Genomic DNA, 22,133 nt, shown 5'->3' with positions numbered 1-22,133 from the left:
TTACTGGGGGGCTCAGCCTGTTAACCAGACCAGGGACCATAGCCCAGGGCCCCGCTATAGCGGCCAAAAGCAGGAGACCCCCATACCTAGACAAGAGGTATCTTAGCTATCACCCGCACCACCAAGCACTTGCAAGTAGATAGGGAGAGTACAGTGCATAGGAGAGTAGGAGAGGAGTTCTGTTGAGCCTGGGGTACCAGCCACCTCAATTTAGTGGGTCACATACAGTATGAAGATGCAGAATCCACTTTTGGAGGGAAAACATGGTCTAGTTACGAGATACCCGTCGTTAGACATGGAGAGTGGGGCACAGGTACATTTGGAGGGAGTATCCAAGATGGCGGCCATCCCTACATGTGCTCCGCGGAGAGGCGAGCTAAAATGGCGGTTCCCGCCGAGCCTGGAGCAAGCACGTGAGATTTGCAAGAGGACTGTGAGACAGTTGTGGCGGGAAATGTGCAAGAGTCTGGCGCCAAACCCAGATTCCTTGCAGGAGGAGCTGAGTGGCGTGAAAGCCGAAAGGCCACGTCATGTTGACAAGGAAACGACCCCGTCTCTGGATTCCACCAGAGGGAGGGGGTCCACCCAGAGCCAATCAGGAAGGTCCTCCCCCGCGAAGGGAGGGACCGGAGACCTGAGCGAGGAGCGTAACTTTTGTCTGACATTCAAGGAGCAAGGAGCTGGACACTTGTCTTGTTTTCCCTCTGAACGAATTATGTCAGAAATAAGCACCTCCATCCACCAAGTACCTGGAGGCCTACTGGTCGTGGCCGTAGCGGAGCATGAATATGTTCGGTGCTTGTGTGTGCACTGCGGACTACCCGGCGCGGTACCGAGTACTAAGGCCCGATGTGCCAAGTGCGGTACGTTCTACTTACGGCCAACCGAGCCGCGGGATTTGTTCGGCACGCCACGGGGTGCCTCTCCAGGAACTCTGACGGAGGTGGCGGACAACCGAGAAAAGACTGCTCTGGGTCCCCGGTATACCATATCGGGAGGAACCAAGGCTCAGCTAGATATTGAAGTAAGTAAGCTGGCCACCCAGACAAACGCGACCGCAGTGGAGGTACACAAGCGAGGACATTTTGTACCTATATCCACTGGTTGTATCGCTGAAGAACCAGGTGACTTCCCAGTGGAGGAACCGATCGTGATTTCTTCAGAGGAGGAAGAGATGGGTGTAACACCGGTGGCGATGCGCCTACCGACGAACCACCCCAAAGGCATCAAAAGAGAACAGACAAGTCCGGGGACCATCCGACGGCAAACGCTGGTGAGTCCGGAGGCCCGTACGAGTCCCACCGCCGTGGTGACTCCCAGTGCAATGGAGACAGAGACCGAGACGATCCTAGCGGAGCCAGATGTCATCAAAAAGCAGCGGAGTGGTAAGGAGACCCCACCACCCCCTTACTCCCGCCAGACACAGACCGCACTCATGGTGAACGAGAAAGAGAGGCTTGAGGCCTACTTGTTCGTTCGTGTACCGGAGGTACCACCGCCGCCCCGGCGGTCCTCGACGCACGGCCGGTGCGTGACCCCGGGGCGGATGGGAGCTCTGCAGGCGATTCGGATAACATCAGTTCCGGTTCCACTGAAAGAAAGACCAGTCCTGGGGGAATGTTTTCCTTGCAACAGAGAGCCTTTGCCATGGCCAGGGCTATTCTACAAAGTCGAGGCCCCTCTCGAAAGCCCCAAAGCCTGAGGGGGAGTGCCGCGAAGAAGACGTTCCGTGGGCGGGGTGTTACCTGTTTACTGGACAAGGTTCTGGACGTTTTTCCTACCCCGGCCCTTAGCCCCCCTGCCCCGGCCACTGCCCTGCCCCGTCACGAGTGGTGCCACCGGGACCTACCAGGGATAAATTATGTAAATTCCCCAAATACTCCAAGGACTTGCGGGATTGGGAACTGAGTGATGAGGGAACTGAAGGGGAGATACCATATTCGAGCGCAATACCTGTGCCTAACCCTGTACCGTTTTGTCCTACAGCTAGAGGGAAAGCCCGTGGGTCACCTACTCCAGCCGATGCTGGGTCTTCCCGACCCGTGGTGCATTAGATGAATCCTACCCGGTACATAAATGCCAAGGGAAGGAGAGATTGCTCGCGATCTACTGATGCGGGTACGTCCGGTGTATCGTCCCAGGTAGAGTCGGATGGGGAGCGCACTAGTCAGGCCGCTGCTTACGAACACCGCGATAAATGGTGGGCACCTTTGTTCACCGGGTACCACGAAGGGATGGATCGTACGCGATTCTTATTGATTAAGAACGATGTAGTAGACCATTGGTGGGCGGCTGGTTCTTTCACTCCGTAGGAAATGGGGGATGAGTTGGATCACCGGTTGAGGGAGATAGAACAGAAACGTATTGTACCTCAAGGTCCCAGTATATTGTATGACGAAGTGGCCCCGAGGAGCCCTTGTTTTGGGTACTGCCAAGCAGGGCAGGGCATCGTACGCTTACCAAGCTAAGTCGAGCTGACCGGGCCATAGTCGCTAGATACCGTCAGTCACACGGTTATGAGTATCCCTACGTGCCGGAGCCCATCATGAGAGGTTGAGGATAACCGGGATAGTTGGCTTAGGGAGGCAGTCCAAGAGTACCTACGGACCAAGTACAGTCGGGCGGGATATCACAATGAAGATAAGATTAGTGAGCTAGTGCGTATATGGAGCATCGGAAGGTGTATTTACATGCCTGGTGTCACATACAGGCCTGAGCATGGGCCGGTTCAGTCGTTTGCGGTGACTGTCACTGACCATAATTGACGGCGGGTAAGGAAGCCTGACCCAAGGCACTATCTATAGGGTTCTCCATGTTGGGAGTACCCAGATTGTACTTACAATTTCTACCTCATTATGCATGTATTATGATAGTTATGTGTGCTGTTTCTCAGGTGGTTCGCCGCAGGATGGTACTGCTAAAGATGGGTCCAAGTGGGGACCATTGGATTCCACCATAGGGAGAGTGTAACCCCCTGTAAACAGCTCAGGCTATACCTATCTTCCTTCTACTGCGGTAAGTCCTGTTAAGATCAGGCGCCAGTACTCATTATGGGTTTTCCCCCTTCATAGCCCTAACCTGAATGGTAGACGCAGGCCTGGACTCTGCTGCAGGCGTGAGCAAGAGGGGAGGTTCTGCTGACACCAGGAGGGGAGGGGCTAGCTCTATATTTAGCAGCCCACTCCGGTGAGTGTGGGTGTTATTCTTCGTCCTTGCTGTGTGCCGTGTTCCTCTCTTATTGATGGTGCGTCAAGAGAGAGTAGCTTAAGACGAGTTCGAGCGAGCAATGATACCAAGGGTCTAGAGCTGCTGAGTATTAAGCCGTGAGCCCCGAATTCTGCGGAACGGTCCGAGGAGTATCAGGAGGCTACGGGCTCCCCGGCGCAGCATGCCGGTTGAGAGCAAGAGGAACTAAACCGATCAGCGTCTATAAGTGGAGCTGATAGAATTATATACTTGTGGACCAATGCCCTCACCCCGCTGCCAGGTTTGATGGGGAGAGAATTCCAGACCCACCTCGAGGCTAACCTCGGGGGTGGGCCACGGGGTATTGCAGCCGTAGCTCAGACCATCCTCTCGGCCGAGTGACTTGGAGGGAAGGAGAGGAGGAGGTCGTGGGAGGTGAGCGGGTTGTACTCGCCCGGGCGATTGTATTGCAGCTGTTGGAAGCCTTATTGTTGGGATATCGTTGTTCTGTCAAATAAAGAGACTGTTCTGCACCCGTAAAGACTGTGTGTGATTTGGAGAGTATAACCCTGGGACCTAAGGGGTTCTTCTATTCCGGTCCTGTCCCATTACCCTGGGAGTATAGAAGATGGAGGCGCTGCACCACTAAGATATTATGGAGGCTATCACCCCAGAAGCCCGGTCCTGGCTCCCCCACAACATCACGGGAAGCTCAGGCCCTCCTGTTCCTCACAGGTACGCACCACACCACATGTAACCAGCCCCCATGCACCCCTCACACTCCCGTAGAGATTGGGGGGGGGGGGGAAACAGGGTTACAGTTGCAATAGAAACAAATGCTTGTTACATTAGAATACATTCAAATGTCTTTGAAAATTGTATTTTATTTTAAAAAAATGCTACAAGTATTTTCTCATAATACAGAACTGATTTTTTTTTTTTTGTGTGTTTGTTTTTTTAAACACACATGTAGGGTATTGCTTGAACTGCAGCTTTAAACCCTGCTCAATCAGGAGTTCATTTGAAGCATCTCTGGCAGGAAACCTGACAGCAGTGTCTAGTTTCCTTACCCTTGCAGAGGGAGTGAATTAACTCCCTCACTCCTTTACAGATGGTAAAAGATAAATAGAGATTGAGTGAAGAGGCATCAGAGACTAGACACAGAATTAAAGCCACAATCATGCCTTGTCGACTGGGAACCACTGTTTCATTGCTATTATACATAATATTACTAGATCTAGAAGATGTGTTTAAATGATTTAATTTAGGATCAAAACAAGAAAGAAAGCTGCTTTTAATTAGTGTGATGAAAACCATGGGCAGTGTGGCAATCTCTCAACTAAATTAGGGATTTTACGCGAGAATGTTGTCATCAGTTTATGTTATGAACTACAGTTTTGGGGAGGGATATGTTACATTTATTTTATTAGGAAAATGCTGACGGCATAAGGACAGGGAGGGAGGATGGGGCAGAGCTGTCGGCTCTCTTTCAGATTCCACGAGATTTACTCATCTCTGCAGTGAGGTCAGTTGTAAATCCAGTTAACCTATAAAAGATCTGTGAGAGTTGGCAATTCTGTTCTTATAGTGGGCAAACAATATATATATCTAAACAACCGATAATGTGAATGACTTCCGTAGAAAAATATTCAGTCATCCTTTCAGTAAACAGTTTGCTTTTGGTACGTGAACGATTTGAGAAAATAATGTCGTTTTCTTTTCACTGGGTTCAGTGGAATCCAAACTTATACCATTGCCCGATATTTTTAGATGTTTGACTAATGATGACATAACAATCACTTTACAAACAAAAGGAAAAGAGGCAATTGATCATTTACCTGTAGTTTCTAGGACCGCAAAAAGTCTTGTCACTAAAAAGAGTATGTAAATATTGTAAATACAGCTCAGCCCCCTTATAACGCTGTGCTTGGGGTCCAAGGAATTACATCGCGATATAAGCGGATCGCGTTAGAAATAACGTACAATAGTATGCATTGTACAATAAAGTATTTAAGATACCAATAATCGTGTTGTAAAGTATTCATAAATACGAAAATAAATATATGATCATAATTCATAAATATGAAAATTGGGAGCCACGCTTGCATTGCGTTATTAGCGAATTCACGTTGTAACGGATCGCGTTATAACGGGGTTGAGCTGTACTCTAGCGTTATAGGTCATCATGGAAACATTAAAAGCTTAAACATAATTGTCTTATACTTGTCTTTTTTTCCATGCACAATATGTCTGTCACCTACATTTAAAGTAGACATGTGTCTGCTATTCATTCATTTCGATGTTACATGGGTCAACCCTTCAAAAGGGATACCGAATCTAGGAAGTCAAGCCTGCCAGGAGTAATGAGGACAGAGGGTCTTCAGGCAAATATAAAGAATGGAAAATGAAGAGATGGGTCAGATTTGCAACAGTGCACAATAAAATCCCATTATGTCATCTCCATAGAAGCTAACAAAACCCCCACAACACCCCCCCCCCACCCCCCCACACACACCTTTTCCATAATAATAGATAATGGGGTACTAGAGTTTAGGAGCAGTAAAATGCATGGCATTCTTTTCTATATTTTTATCCAAAGCATAAAGAGTAATATTATTATTTTTGTTGTCGTTTATTTGCGAATTGCGCAGCGCGGTACAGTGGGGTATTGAGTTATGTATATTGCAAAAAACCTAAACCGTTACATACAGGTGAGGTCAAAGGTAATGCGGGCCCTGCTCGTGACCTCTTACACACTAGAGGGAATGAGGAACAATGTTGAAACAAGAGGGTGAGGTGACTGCTCATTGTAGGATAATGTGCGGCTCAGGTTAGATTATAGAATATATACAGTCTGACAGCTGAGGCCATTAAGGTTTCTTTTAGGGGGGGGAGTGTTACATGGGGTGGACATTGGTGTAGTCACACAGCTGTTCCCAATGGGGTAGGCGAGGGAGCGGAGTTGGATGTTAGAGGTAAGACGAGTAGGCTTCCGTGAAAAGCTGAGTTTTTAAACACCTGTAAGCTGGGGGAGAGTCTGATGGTACATGCTAGGGAATTCCAGAGAGCGGGGGAAGCACTGGAGAGCAGGCCAGGATCGGGCTAAAGGAGAAGAGACATCATGGCATGAGGAGGGGATTGAGAGCAAGAAAAGAAAAACATGGAGAGCAATAACTAGAATGATCAGATACATATGTGAGCAGGGACATTGGCTAATATATAACATGTTTCATAACATCCAGTTGTAATGGGTCTGCAGTACATCTACAGTAACAATGCACTATTGTATATAGTGACAGCATGGCTAATAGTGTCACATCAGTATATATAGATGCTAAGCATACTAACTTGCAGATTGAAACAATAAGTGGGTAAGGCAGAAAAGAGAGGCGAGCCATTCATTAAAAGAGTGAAATTGGGTTAGTCGTTGACAGAACGAGGTTTATGTGGGAGATTGAAAGTAGCAAATGCACATTATTTGCAGTATGAGAAAAGACAAAGAGGTGAAATATGATTGTAATCATTTTCCCCCTTGTGAATGTTCGTGGTGATTGGGTCTGGGATCGTGAAAATGGCCTCATTAAAAACAGAACAAATTTAAAGACCAGCTAGTCCGAAATCATTCTCATATCTGCTCGAGCTGATTGTAGCTGCATTTGGTCAAACTTCAAGTTGTGAAACGAGAGGATAATGGGGTTGGCGTGGACATAACGCAGTGATTTTGTGAAGAGGGTTTTCTTCTTTTCCCGGCTGTTGGGGCCCAGATCAAACAGCCATTAAACCACGAAACCACGAAACCACTACAAAACTTGTACACTTGCAATTTATTTATTTTTAATGCGTAGGGAATTTTATTAATTTTTTTGCCAGTTTTTATTGCAGTGAGCATAAGTGCTTTATTCATTTAACCCTTTAGTCGCTTTCACATATTTCACAATGCTTAGTCCATAAGTCAATAAGGAATATTATGCATTTAGTGTGGGTACCTGCTTAAATGGAGTTTACCGGGACTGGGTTGGCAGACTTACATCATTTTTTTTTTTAATCAAAAGATGCAACTGAATCTCTCCTTTGTTATGAGACTTAGGATCAAAATGTAGAAGGTCATTAATAAATTGCAAACCAATTATGGAGGAACGCAGGGTTTGTGTGTGTATTTCCCATAAATGTATTTCTAGACCGTTTACATTCCATATGTTATATTTAAAATATTATAAAAATGTATGAAACAATTAATTTTTTAATTAAACATTAAAAAATAAACTGTTTCAAACAGTCAACAAATACAAGATCTTGGGTTCAGTTTTTAATTGATTAGGTGACGTATGTAATCTCACTTTAACTGGAGTATTGTTTTGCCATAATATAGACCAACAATCTAAAAGGCATTTACAGTAGATTTAAAAAAGCTTCTGCATTTAGCTACAGAGAGATGTCATTACTAGTGAGCAGAACTGAACTGAATTTTGGTGGTTTGAAAATCCCGTCACTTTACTGCATGCACTAAGAACTTCACACCATTTTCAGAATTTGCAGGACCCTAAGGCTGCGGCCACAGTACCTGCATGCCAGTCAGCGAGGCTGGCGGCGCGTGCAGCCGATTCCCCTGGTCTGCAGCAAGCTGCAGACCAAAAGACAGGGGGGGGGGCGTGACGGGGGTGCGGCCGTGACGTCACCCGGCAGGTTCGCCCTCATTGGCTGAACCGCCGGGGGCGTGGCTTAGCGCTCCGTCGCGACTCCTGATCACAATTCTCTTGCGAGCAGGAGTCCCTGTCGGCAGAGTGCAACGCCCCCCCCCCCTCGCAGCGGGCCCGGTCCCATTATGCAGCGGCTATTGTCCCTGCAGCATCCCCAACAGCGGGCACTACAGTAGCCAGAGTGTACCTGGCCTAAGCCAGGGACAACCAACTCCAGACCTTGAGGGCCACCAACAGGTCAGGTTATAAGGACATCCCTGCGTCAGTACAGGTGGCTCAGTTGTTGATTCAGCTACCGATTGAGCCATCTGTGCTGAAGCAGGGTTGTCCTTAAAACCTGACCTGTTGGTAGACCTCGAAGGACTGGAGTTGGCCACCCCTGCCTTAAGCAATACATAGAAGATACAAGTAACGTGTTTTTTTTAATCTAAATCTTATGACATGAAGCGTCCACCCAATGTTATTACGGAAAAGATATTCACAAAATGTGTAGTACCAGGGATTACTATAAGCAGGCATTGGTTCAATAACCAGTGATGCCGATAGTGGCATGCCAACTGTACAATACATGTATGATAACTTGCTGTGGGAGGGTTAACTGTCACTGGAGCCTGTAACACCCATCAGGAATGAGCTGTTCTTGCATAGAGTATAAATAACAAATGCAACTAAAACAGGAATATAACAATATGGAGACATACAGTGGGCAAAACAACTTGGTATGGTGAGCATGGCAAAGTAATGTTAAAGGCAGGGCAGTTTACAACAAAAGACACAAATGCCCAATGCTACATCCAATGTGACAAAATACATAGGTGAATACCAACATGAGAGTATTTAACTGAGTAAGGGTCATTTAGTTAAACCCGTTGGCCAAAGCGTTATAATCCTGCAGCCACAGCACGGCATGACCAGTATGCAGGTCCTAACACTACCTGTGAACATTCTTATTTACCTCTGCTGGAGGGAGAAGGCCTCAGTGGACCTGTCCTGCACAGGTACAGACGAGACCACGACTATTGTAAAGCTTGCCTTAAACTAGCCCGGTTACATTCTGGGTATGTGCTGGGCAAGTTTAAGATAACACAGGATTAACACACCAGGGGTCCCTGGCAATCCCTATCAGTTTGAATGGGACTGGCAGGGACCCCTGCTGTTAATCTGATGGGCCATTAATCAATGCAGAAATGCTGGGTATAGTTTAAGGCATGTATTCTGAATGTACCTGGGTCTTTTTGGTGATTGCCACTGGTTTGTGTTCGAATAGTCGCAGTCTCTGCTGTACATGGAAAAAACCTGCTACTTAAAAAGTGGGGTGGGGGGAGCTAAAACCCTGGGAGGAGGGGCCACCAACCACCAAACAACTGATACCAGTTTAAATTTAAAATGACTGAACACACAATCCCAGCAATCTCTAACCCCAGAACCCACCACTTCATATATATATATTTGTGTCAAGGCAAAGCAGTTTAGTAAGATTGTAATCCTGGAGGACAAGCTGGGAAATGGAGCAGCTAACATGTTAGAATGTAGCAGTGTTGAGAAACGATCAGCACATGATGGGTTCCAATACTATTACACATAGCCCCGAGTAAATGTATCAATCATCATAATTGTAATAACAATGAATCGATATCTATGGCGCCAAGCATCAATTAACAAGAGAAAAGGATATATATAACCAGGACTGGTCGATGTGCAGATCTCAGGATATCTCCAAATGGCGAAATAGGTGCAGACGGATGGTAAGGGCAGGCAGTGGATAATTTAGAGAGTATCCCCTCTCATCTGTGGCCTGGAACCGCTGGTTGCGGTGATCCTGTTTGTGGTCAGCGTCCCACGCATCGGCTGGTGTTTTCGGGCGGAACGCCCCCCCTTGACACGTTACTCCGAAATGCGTTCTTAGCCAGGGATCCACAGCAGCAGATTGGCCAAAGTTGGAATACAAAATCATGTGAACTGCAACAGCAGATTCCTCTTAATCATCATAATTGTGCAACACTGTTACACAGTAGAGGATCTCTTCTTAACCCCCTGGGGACCAATCAGAGCAATTAGTCAAAGTAGTTAAAACATGGTTACCCCTGTCTTTTCTGAGACGGTATTCAGGTCCATATTTACATTAATTTGGACAGGCCATAAAATGCCTTTGAGTTTAAGGACTGTTCAGTCAATCTGGGCCTTGGTCAGAGAGCTTTGTATAGCTTTTATATTGTGACCAATGTAGGTGCTTTTTATTATTGGATCTGTGGGAGATCTTTACATTAACACGGGATTTAATGTTAATATGGCATTGTTTCTTTAAAGTTGTGTTTTTGAAATGTATCCCTAAAGATTTCAGCCAAACGCATGTGGCAGTGGCATTTATTTCATGCAAATAATGTTGGGAGGGATAAGACCAAGTACATGTATGGACATTATACTATAATCTAGAAGAGCAGGCGTCTTCACGTTTCCATCTTCTAAACTAATTCGATATGAATAATCATTTGGAAGACCACTCTACCAGTTATCTCTGTTCATCCACATTTAAATACACTGTATATGTAGAACATAAAGTACATTAAAACAGCAGTGGAACTGCATCATAGAATCAGGCCACAGAAAGGAACGGGCTGATGGGATTTCCCCTTTGAGGCAACCAGCAGTAGAGACACCAAAGTGTTAGAACCACTGAACTAGAATGTACAAAGTGATAGGAGGGAGTGATGGTCGTAGCCCAATGTAATAACGCGTTTGAATCATGCAATACATTAGGTGGTGCATGATTTATTTTACTCTGGGAACAAAATATTGTTATAATTGCGACTATCCATTTGCTTTACACAACATCAATACTGTAGTTAGCGTGACTTTGCAAAAGATTGTGAAATGGGATGTGTCACAGGCCTCCCCTGGAGGTGGGATAAACCATACATGACATTGACATGACTATTGACACCCAGTATAAGTAGATGAGGCAAATACATTAAATAACAATTAAAGGCATCTGGATGACCTAAATGGGGAAATGAGGATCAGGGTGAATAGGTTTTTTGTTTTTTTTTGAGGGGGGGAAGAGAGGAGTAGGGAAAATGGCAGATTTAACATATTAAAGTACAAAGTGTTTTAATTACTAATCATACTGTATATGCATATTTAATTGTAATCTACTGTATCAATTATCACAGTGCTTTATAATCAACACACTATACAATTGAATTTTCTGACTATTTGACCCTAACTGCAGTATTTTTCAACATGCTGCTGCTTCCCCCGATAATGCCTTTTATTCTTAGTGTAGTCTGGGAGGGGGGCCGAAACCCAAGGGAAGAGTTGGGGATAACAATGTAAAAATATGATGGTCAAACTTAATACCTTAATTATGAGCATTTGAAATCATTTTTAAAATAATTGCTGTGTTCAAACAAGGTTATTTTTCTTAGTCTAATTGCTGTATTCTCTTTATACCATTTTGCACAAAGTTGTAGCAACCTCACCTTTAAGGCCGCGTCCACAGTGGAACACGCTAGCTTCCGCGCTTCCTCCTCCTCCCGGCGTCATACAAGTTTGTATTTGAAGCGCCACTCTCCCAGTAGCGCATGTGCACCCGCTAGTGCGCACACTATGCCTTTATGCATTGGCGTCCTAGTGTTTTATTCCGGCGCGAGATATGTCCATATTCTGCACTACGGACAAAGCTTAAGGAATAAGTACGCCCAAAGAGTGTGCTGGTGTGTACCCATGTGAACCTACTGGTTGGTTTCTTACCCCATCAGAAAGGTGGGTGTACATGTTGAGGCATGTAAACCAGCAAACTAATCCTGGCTCTTACTTAATCACAGCCCTTTATTAATACCCCATAATTAAAAGCACCGGGGGAGCAAAGCAAAGGCTGACTGTCTGTCTTTGCCAACAATGAGCCTGAGCCCACTCCCTCACCAAAAGATGTATAAGTAACCCGACACGGCTCCCTGTCAATAGCATACTCGCAGGGCGGATTGGGAAATGACAGGTGAAGGATGCGGCAAAAGGAGCCCGACATCTTTTTGGGCACCACACCCAAAGGGATAACCTTAGATCAGACAAAGGGGGGGGGGGGAGGGAGGATTAAAGAATTAAAGAGCCAGCTGTAGTCCCAATGCCACCTCCTTTACCAATTTGTCCTGAACTCCACCTAGGGGATTCCTAATTGTTTTTTACACATTAAGTGGCTGCTGCCCTAGTTTCCACCTACACAGTATCCAAAAACCATACACAAAGCCGCTCTTTAACTACTCTCCCGCTTCCCTGTTTGAGTAACAGCTTACATTGCCTCACTCTTATTACCAGCCTCCTTTCTTGCAACAACACTCCCTCCTGATTTCCCTTTTTTGACACAGCTGCTGCTGCGTGACTCTAGACCAGTGATTTTCACCTTTTTTTTTTGGTTAAGGAACCCCAAAATTTGATTGTAAGATTCTGGGGAACCCCAACCCTCTCCCCCGTCTCACGCCCCCCTGCTCACCCCTTCTCGTTCCGTCCCCCCCCCACCCTGTCTCTCGTCCCCCCACCCTGTCTCTCGTCCCCCCCACCCTCTCTCGTCCCCCCCAACCCTGTCTCTCGTCCCCCCCAACCCTGTCTCTCGTCCCCCCTCACCCCGTCTCTTGTCCCCCCTTACGCTCCCAATCCCCCACATTCTCTCCCTTATGCTCACTCTCCCCTTCTCTTTTCTATACACATTAGCATCTGGTAAAGACGTTTGACTCTCTGCCGACTCCCCCATCTGCAACCATAGCTGATCTGCCTGACTCCTTCCGTTCAATGATAACACCCCCTACCGCGGAGACCCCCCCCCTAAGCTAGGATGAGCTTGCTTCACTGACCCCACATACCCCCAACTTTCTTCCCATCCAAAACTATCTGCATGCTCCCTACACAACCAACCTGCCCAGGAGGACCAACGCTACACCTACACCACAGCCAAGTCCCCAGGGCTTGCCCTAATTGGCTCTTCCCCAGCTAAACACCTAAAGCGCCCACACAACCAACTCCTCCCCTCATTGGATCCCATCATCCCCAGAGGATTCAACATTTGATCGACTTCCTCCTTCTACCCCATAATGCCCACAACACAAACCTCCCAGAGGCGACACCTACTTTGACTGCTTCCATGCTGCAGCCCCTAAGCTCCCTTCCCAATCCCACACCCTTTCGGCACCATCCTACCTGGCCCTAGATGCCCAAAAATGCTTCAGGTAGCTGCCACCTTTGTGCCCATGCTTTCTGCATTCTCCATCATCCGTGACTCCGAGTTCCTCCTAGGCTCTTCTGTGAATTGCCCCAGGGCTTATGAGCACCTCTTGATGCCCCACCTGTGCAGATAAACCCTCACTGGGAATCTATCACTTCACTTTCTACCCTTCCTACCTCCCCACAGCCCCATAAGCCAGGCACCATAGGGCCCTAAAATAGCCGCTTAGTTGGCCGATCATTAGGATGGCCCCTACCACCCCCCACCCCTGAAATGGGGTCTTGGATTCGGCCTGTTCATGATGCCCACAGGACACACTGGATGGTCCCAGAGACAATCGCTACAGTGGCTGGGACTGCTGCTTATTGGAGCTTAGCAAAAAACAAAAGTAGTACAGGCACTCCAACGGGCTTTTGAAAAAATATATTCAAAGGATAATACAGACCTTTGTCAAGATGTACATACATATATTTATTTTTTCAAAAGCCCACTGGAGTGAGTATATTACTGTGGTTTATTGCTGATATACACCACACAAGTGGTTAACGGTGCACCCGAGGCAGATGCGCGTGCACCTATTGTATACCCATTCTCGCCTACAGTTGGCCCAGTGCTTCACCACCTGGGCTGTGTTCTTCCACGAGGTTCCTGCTGATGGTTCCTCTGAAGCACCTGTGGAAGCCACCTCCAAGGAAATGGCCAACTGCTATGAATGCCTGTCTGCCTTTAGGGAACCATGCTGTCAGATCCTAGCTGCAACAAGGAAGAGGGGGTAAGCTTTCTCTTCTGTACCCCTTAAGTCCCTCCTAACAAGCCCCCCCATCTTCCTTCTTCCTAACAGTCACAGCCTTTAACCCTTCATTAAGCCAACACTATTACAAGGCTCCTTGGGACACAGGCATGTCAACCTTCCCTCTAAAGCTTCAATGCTCTATTGTGGCAATAAAGTTTTTCAATTATATCTTGGTCATCCCTTTGCCCAGGATAAAAAAAAAATCAGGAACACTTTTGAGCCGTAATACTCCAGCTTCTGCTGATGCCAAGAAGACTAGTTTTGCTTGGTTGCACAGTTATCAGGAATAATAGATTTTTTAGGAACGTATTTAGAGGATATAATGATCCTGCTTTCAGTAAAAATGATCATGTTCTATTGAAATGTGTTCTTTGTAAATCAGGTTCGTGACTAACACAGGTTGCAATGAATAATTGAATTGAATCACAAACTATTTACATTTTCTTTGACCCACTTTCCCTCTGAATCATATTTAATGTACATGGATTGTTGTTCCCTGAATGTGTGTGGGTGTAGCTTTTGTAGGATGTTTGATGGACAAAAGTGTTCTGCACGTATGTCTGCGGTTGAAATATTCAACTTTGGCCACCAAGAAAAAAAACGTTTAAAGTTAATCTCCCTCCTCACATATAAAGTGGTCTTCATAACAGCAGGGCGTTACTACTGTGTTAGTCAACGATGCTGCTACCCATGTATACTCCCCCCCCCCCCCCAGTTCCCAAGGGTAAAAAGAAGTGCATATGCCTATAAAAAAGATGCTGGTGAACCAATCGGTAATGGTGACTTCATCAATCACTGAGTGTCTCTGTCCATTCTGGAATCCCCCAGGATGGGCAAAGTTTGTTGGCCATTAGCTCCTAAACCACAAAAGTAGGATGGGAGAAGGGGTTTTGTCAATTAGCAGTGAATTCTAAACATACAGTATGGACAATGAGTTAAAATTGTTTAAGACATACGAGCGATGTGGAAACCATTTTGCCAATTTAAAATTATGTGAAGAATGATGATGTAGCGAGACTTATTGTCTCCGGCACCGGGGTCACCTGCATTAACGCGACCATAGCTGCCCCGGTGCCGGAGGATTATTGCTGTGGAGGGTCTGATACAGCATTTAAGCATTTACCACCCACACCACGGCCGCGGTAGAAACGGTCTTCGGGGGCCACAGCTTTTTGCTTTCTTGGCACCAGAGACGGGAAGTCTTGCTACATTTGTAAAAACTACTTTCAGTACAGGGAACGGAAGAAAAGGCTGAATGATTTTAGGTAGCCTTAGAAACTGGGGTTAAAATGTTAGTTGTGTTAGGCTGATCTCCAGACATCCAGGACCGAAAGAGGAATTGGACAGGGTTTTCATGGAGGACATTACTGAGATTGAGCCAACACTATCCGAAATATAAAAGAACCAAAGACTCAAATAGAGTGAGAGTTCACAACAGATGGTAAATGGGCAAACTTATTGGGTCAAGTAGTTAATATCTACTGTAAATGTTTGTGTTTCTATGACAGATCTACAGTACAGTACAGCTTTGAGCAGAATGCTAGTGTCAGGGATACAGTGACATATTTATTTATAAACTGTTTTACCAGGAAGTAATATGTTGGGAGTTACCTCTCGTTTTTAAGTATGTCCCGGGCACAGAGTTATAATGACAATACATGTTTACATTAAATGAACAGGGTTATACATTATATTCTAGCTGTAGTCTTGCCTTTACCAAAAGTTATAATGACAAATACATGGTTACAACCATATAGTTACAATGAGTGAAAAGGGTTATACAATACATTATATACAAGACATTGCATGCACAGTTAATATGATCATTGATAGTTAATATGACAAAGTTGCATTTTTAATAGCTAAAAAGACCATACAGCACTTGTTTCATAAATTCTAAATACATTCGTCAAAAAGAGCACTACTAAAACGTGAGCGCGCGCTTTAGTCATTTATACATCTATTTAAAATAAAGCTAACAGACAGTGCTGATTGGAAGTGGGTGGCCTTGAAAGCAAGCATCTGTTGTTGTTTGCTACTAGGCATCTAATGTACTGTTTAACGCTGCTAACTCAAGTGCAGGAGCCTCCATCTCTGTGACATTTCACATTACAATATCATCGCCTTACTCTCCAAGTATGAAACGATGGGCTCCCAACGTGTCCAATAACACATCCAAAGAAGTTCAATGGATGGATAAATCTGTGTCTGTCTTCTAGTAACTGAAGTCTTTGGAACTGGTTAAAAGGAGAATAATCCTTCACAGTGACAGGAGTTTATGAGAAACGCTCTCCACTGCTTTTAATACTTTTTTATGTATGCATATAAAGTAGTAATCGGCAAGCTTTTTCCAAATGGTAAGGCTTTACTGTCTAAAGGAATAAGGAAAGGTTGTAATGTGCGGTGAGTTGTGCTGTTTGGTGGATCTGCTTTACACGTACCATGCCTTACAGTAACAGCGGCACAATGCATTACAATGGCAGACGTCTGCATGAAATAGATCAGAGTTTTTTTTTAAGGGGGATTAAATAAGATTGTGGGAAACACAGGACCAGGGGAAAGTGAAAGGTAGGGAGGTACAAGAAATGCTGTAGATGGGACCGTCAATACTGTATTAAAATCTTCCATTCATTTAGAACACTTTTTTTTCTTTCTATTTTTATTTTGTTTCTTTAACAAAAGAAGGAATTATGGGAAAGGAAAAAGAATCCGAGGGGAGCAGGACAGGGTGCAGTAACATTTTGTTGATTTACATATTACGTACAAGCTCCAGGTGCTGTGTACAGAGAGAGTTCTTTAGTTACATTATCACTGTAGGCCACATCAAAGGAAGCGCATGATATAATCGGGGTTATTCATTAAACGGCAATAGTTGCAATCGGGGCATTATAGCAGTCAAGGGGTTTTCCGTGCCCCAATCCGCATTATTGAAGTTTAATGAAAAAACCCAAATGTACTGTTTCTTATTGATCAAAATACTACAAAATATATTAAGTGCAATGATCGGAAAAAGAGACAAGCACGACAATGTAATGGGAGTGCAGCATCAGGGGGTACATAGGATAAGAGTTCTTATAGTCACCGTGTGTTGCCAGTGTGTAGGAGTGTCCCGTGGTGTATGGTGCCTCTGGAGCACCGCAGCTGCCGGTAACAGCAGGGCTCCCGGCGTCCCCGTGTGCTTCCGCACTTCCGGGTTTCTCACGTCGTTATCTGACTTCATGCGTCAGAGATGGCAAATTGCCAGAAATAACTCCTGTCTCCTCGTATTGCCTCTGGTATGAAGAAACCTAGCGAACCCTACGCGTTTGGCTTGTCCATTAAGCCAGCCGCCGACGTGTGGAACGCGGAAGTGCGGAAGCACACGAGGATGCCGGGAGCCCTGCTGTCGCCGGCAGCTGCAGCGCTCCAGAGGCACCATACAACACGGACACTCCTACACACTGGCAACACAGCGGTGACTATAACCACTCCTATCCTATGTGCCCTCTGATACTGCATTGCAATTACTTTATCTCTCACTTCATGTTGTTGGAGGTCCCCTGGCAGGACCTTGAAGAGTCGAGGAACCCGACCTTAAGAAGACTAAGCACTGTGACCTTTTTCAAGTATCTTTATATATTATACAAATATTTTTTCTAGCACAGAATATAAAAAAAAAATATCTATTAAGTATACAAAGAACAGAAGTCATAAAGAACTGGCAAAAAAACTTCCAAACAATGGAGTACACGACATTAAAAAAAATAAACTGTATTACAATATAACACATCGACACAAGACAAAAACATAGCACTTTGTATACTGGAAAAACTATTTCTTGTAACGCAGCCCTGGTTGCATCCTATGTGTATGTAGAAATGCAGAACACTGAAATAACAGATTGTAGAGGTAGAATAGGAAATGCCATTTCTGACAACTTGAAATATCCTGTTAATGAGGACAGAATGCGGTCATGTTCATATATAAAAATTATTAGTTATGTATAGGGCAGGGGTCGGCAACCTGTGGCCCGCGAGCCACACATGGCTCTTTCCACTCCTATTTGCGGCCCTCTGCAGGTTGCGGACCCCAGCTGCTGCCTCTATCCCTCACTATCCTGGCGTAGGGGGTTGGGAAGGGGGGGGGACGGGCCGGCGGCGAACGGGCCTCTTGTTGCTGCCGGACTTGACATCTCCCCAGCTGCTTGCCTGCCTCTCCTGTATTGGAGGGGTCGTGTAGGTGTTTTTTGGGGAGGATAGTGTATGTATGTATTGTGTATTTGTAAATTACACTGTTTTGCACAGAAAAACAATGAAAAAAAATAAATAAAGGGATTTATTATTGTGAGATGCATTTTATTCTCCCACATATTTTCTTATGTTATACAGTATACCTATTAGTGTATGTACAGTATATGTACATGTTTGTGGGGGTGTGATATTCATGCATGTGTTGCAGCTCTCAGAATGTTTTTGAGAGACATTTTCCTTGAGAGGTTGCAGACCCCTTGTATAGGGGAATACATTTATTTCTGAGTATGAAGCAACTATGGGCTTTAACAATGCATCACAAAATAACCCTGCTTCATAAACCTTTGTCATAACAATGTTATAAAAACTGAATGAGTGAGTGTGTATGGTTCGAAATAAATAGTGCATCTAATTGGTGTCAAGTAATATTAACGGACATCCTGCTCTCTAAAATAGCCTCCAGGAAAATGCTCCAAATTGACAGTTTTGATTTATGAATTCTAGCTCGGACTCCCTCAGTCTCTATACACTCCGTTGCAAATTATTATCTGAGATACAGATGGGATCCAAAAATACACCGCAGGAGAGAGAACATTGGGCACTGGGAATTCTAAGCCATTATTGAGATTGAGAGCTGTCCACATTCGGAGGGCAGTAACCGGCATAACCTATTTTTGTGTTCCAATATAAAAATGTAACCCTTTTGCTGCCAATATGAAAGAGACCTGTTTTCTGGATAGTTACTATGAAGACCATGGACGGCACTTTCCCATGATAACCTATTTAGAAATATTCAAGTTTCCACTATTTTTCTATTCTGTATTTAGGCCGCAGGTTATGTTTCAGGCTGAATATGTTCCCTTCCTCTTCCTTGTAACTGCCCCGTAACCATTGCTGGATGTGCTTACCCCTATTATTATTTTTTACTTTGGTATCTTTGGCTGCCGGGTTTAGCTGTTTGGGTTGACGCACCCTTCAGGGCATATTCTCTGAGGTGTGCGAGGGCAGGTGACGTGCGATCGCATGAAAAGTTTCATTGACTTTAATGGGGCTTTGAGCATGACGTGCTATCGCATGAAGAGACTTCCAGCCACACCAGGATTTGGGAATTTTAATTTAGTGTTTTATATCATCGGTATATTAGAACAAGTTCTCAGTGTTTTCTTGACCATGATTCAGTTTAGCTGTACAGTAATTATATGGCTCTGTACAACAATGTGTGTTGTACGTAATAGTACTTATATGGTATTGCAGTTTATGCTGCTTTGTACAGTATATGGAATGTTTCAGGCTCCAGCACCGCCCTGTGGAACGTCACATGTACTGCAGAACTGACACGGTTCACCTGTTCAAAAAGCTCTTGTGGGCCCTACTGATGGACCAGAGTTTGCTGACACCCCTATATTAGAAAGAAAAATGTGAATGCACTTGGTTTACATAGGATAAGGATATTCATATGTAGTCCAAAATGTTGTTGTCGCTTTGGGTCATTGAGGAAAGGCCTATAAAAATGTGCTTCATATAAGGCGGTTTTAATAGAAGATGCCAGACATGAAATTCTGGTTTCATTTATAGGTCACTAGTGAATGGTACAGTTTTGGTGGTCAAGTCATTGAATTTTACACTTGTTGTCTGGCACAGAAAGCTTTGGGAAGTCACTTTGTCCATCGGATAAAAACAGCCAGAGATGAGAAGTACAGTAGTCCTCTCTCAATTTCTGTATGGCATTGCAGATGAGTCTAGAACTGGGAGATGGCTCCATGGGAAACAAAGCGGGTTCTTCACATTTCTAGGAGGGACCTTCAGTTGGTTGCATGTAACGGCATAGAAAGCAGTTCTTACAAAGCAAATGATTAAAAGTAACTATTATGACCTTGTCAATAACCTTCTATACATTTTCAATTAAACATTTCTCTTCGATTTTGTGTTTTTAATTTTTTTTTTTACATACTCTGTTTCCCATGTTCTTTCATTTCAGAAGGTAAAATCAATAATGACCAATGTATGTAAATGTGAAGTCAATTTGTATCCCTAGAATTTCCCCTCTCAATAGTTCCGTGCGACGTCTGTTACACTGGCTGGTGTAGACCAATCATGGTTATTACAGCTTAATAGACCTCTAAAATTCATAATGACGTTTACTGTGAACTGGCAAGTTGCATTTTATACTGCCAGAGTTGACACGTATTTGCTTGGTACTGTATGTAACCATTGTTTATGGTGTTGGAATGTGCTATGGAATATTTAATTCAATTATTTTAATAGTCAATTTTGCATTGATTTTTTCCCTCCCAGCTTGCACCAGAAAATACCTTGATGTCTTTTCAGAGGGCACTGGAACATCAAACCTATGGGCTGGAAGCTGATGTGATGATAAGGTGAGGACCCAGAATTATCACTTCAACAAATGCAGGTTCTTGTCATCGACCAGCGTGGGAGTTATACTAACAGGGACTGGTTTAGAACCTTTTACAGGCGAGCCCGGAATGCCGACTGGCAGTGAAGGGGTCAATACAATGTCATGTTCCTATGTTTTATGTATATAATGTATTCAACAGCAATGTTTTGAGAACTTGCTCATTAATAATAGCCGTGGCAAAAAAACCCCCAACAAAATACAATTTAGAAAGAAAAACGTAGTGGTCCAAAAGTGAAACGTCGGCCCCTGGCATTTTTCTTCCTTGTGGTCCCTTGCAGAGGAAACCCAATCTCATGAAGGACTGTGAAAATCATCAGGTTTGGGCAAATTACAATGTAGTATTTAGTAGCAAACAGCATCTGAAAGATGAACCTAAAACATTGCAAAAAAAAATATATATATATTTTTTTTAAATATTATTTTGATTTGAAGAAGTTAAATACCGGTGGTCACAATATGGCAGTGAGAAGGTTACATTTTAGGTGCAGCGTGGCAACCACGGGCTTAATGTTTGTGCGAAGTGTCCTGGCTCTAGCAGTGGAGATCTCTGTGGCAAAGGTTGCATGGCTTAATTTGCAGGCCGGGGTAATAAACACATTAATGCAGGGGTTTTCAACGCCAGTCCTCAAGATCCCCCATCAGGTCAGGTCAGGTCAAAGACTGAGCCACCTGTGCTGAAGCAGGTATAAATTGAAAACCTGACCTGTTGGGGGGTTCTTGAGGACTGGAGTTGAGAACCCCTGCATTATGGAATACGTTTATTTTCTCAGGAACTAACTTTACCTCACTGTGTATACTTTAAATGACGGTAGGGGTGGGGTGAGTTGATCCAGGCCCCTGACCTGAATGTGTTATTGTGGGTGCTACTATCAAATTTCAAAGGCAGTTGTAAAGCTTATTTGGGGTCAAACTGTGGGAGGTTACCAGGAGGACAATCCTATTGCTGTCATTACAGACCAACAGGAATTAAAAGTAACTTTTGTTCTGTACAACTTTTAATGGTACCATGTATACTTTATACCCGAGGATCAGCACTCGGCTTAAAATCAACCTTTCTTATAGATTAAAAAGTGGCGCTACATCATTCCCAACCCACCTCCCATAAATGGGTCTTTCAAAAATTGCTGGTTTACAGCCAATCAAATAAATACTAATTATTTTCAATCTGAGTGCGTCATTCCCATATTTTCTTTATTATCATCTATACGGAACTGTGAATATAATTGGACGCCATAGTGTTGAAATTCTTCGAACCCCACCATGACAAGTAGCTGCTAATTTGTTTCACCCTTCAAGGTTTTACAGAAGCTTCTTACATTGTACATGTGGACGAGTGGGAGGTTCTCGTGAGTCTGCTGGTGCCATGAATCTGTTACCTAGTGGGAGAGACTTATTGAGTATTTTATACTCCTTCATTATACTCTCCCAGACCTCACGTCATAATACTGTCTAATAATTAAAGGGAAGTGACAAATGACGCTCAGGACACACTTTTAAAGGCCTGTTTATCAGATCTACTTTTCATGTAACGTGCAAGTCATCGGTTCTCTGCTGCTTCAATGAGCTGATGGTTCTAAGCATTAAACAGGGGGTACGG

General features: G+C 44.5%; 1 protein-coding gene across 3 annotated transcripts in view; it reads left to right on the top strand.

Annotated features, from left to right (window-relative positions):
- Positions 1-22,133, top strand: part of GDPD5 (glycerophosphodiester phosphodiesterase domain containing 5) — a 362,801-nt gene that overhangs the window by 283,924 nt on the left and 56,744 nt on the right. For all 3 annotated transcript variants that reach the window (XR_012800052.1, XM_075592696.1, XM_075592695.1), the window contains exon 9: positions 20,413-20,495. Coding sequence is in view for 2 of the 3 variants with exons in the window: in XM_075592696.1 (XP_075448811.1) it covers positions 20,413-20,495 (83 nt within the window). In the remaining variant the exon portion in view is untranslated. The remainder of the gene's footprint in view (positions 1-20,412; positions 20,496-22,133) is intronic.

The sequence above is a fragment of the Ascaphus truei genome, chromosome 3 (assembly GCF_040206685.1).
Source record: "Ascaphus truei isolate aAscTru1 chromosome 3, aAscTru1.hap1, whole genome shotgun sequence".
Classification (NCBI taxonomy): Eukaryota; Metazoa; Chordata; class Amphibia; order Anura; family Ascaphidae; genus Ascaphus; species Ascaphus truei.
This window is presented reverse-complemented; position numbering and strand designations above follow the sequence as displayed.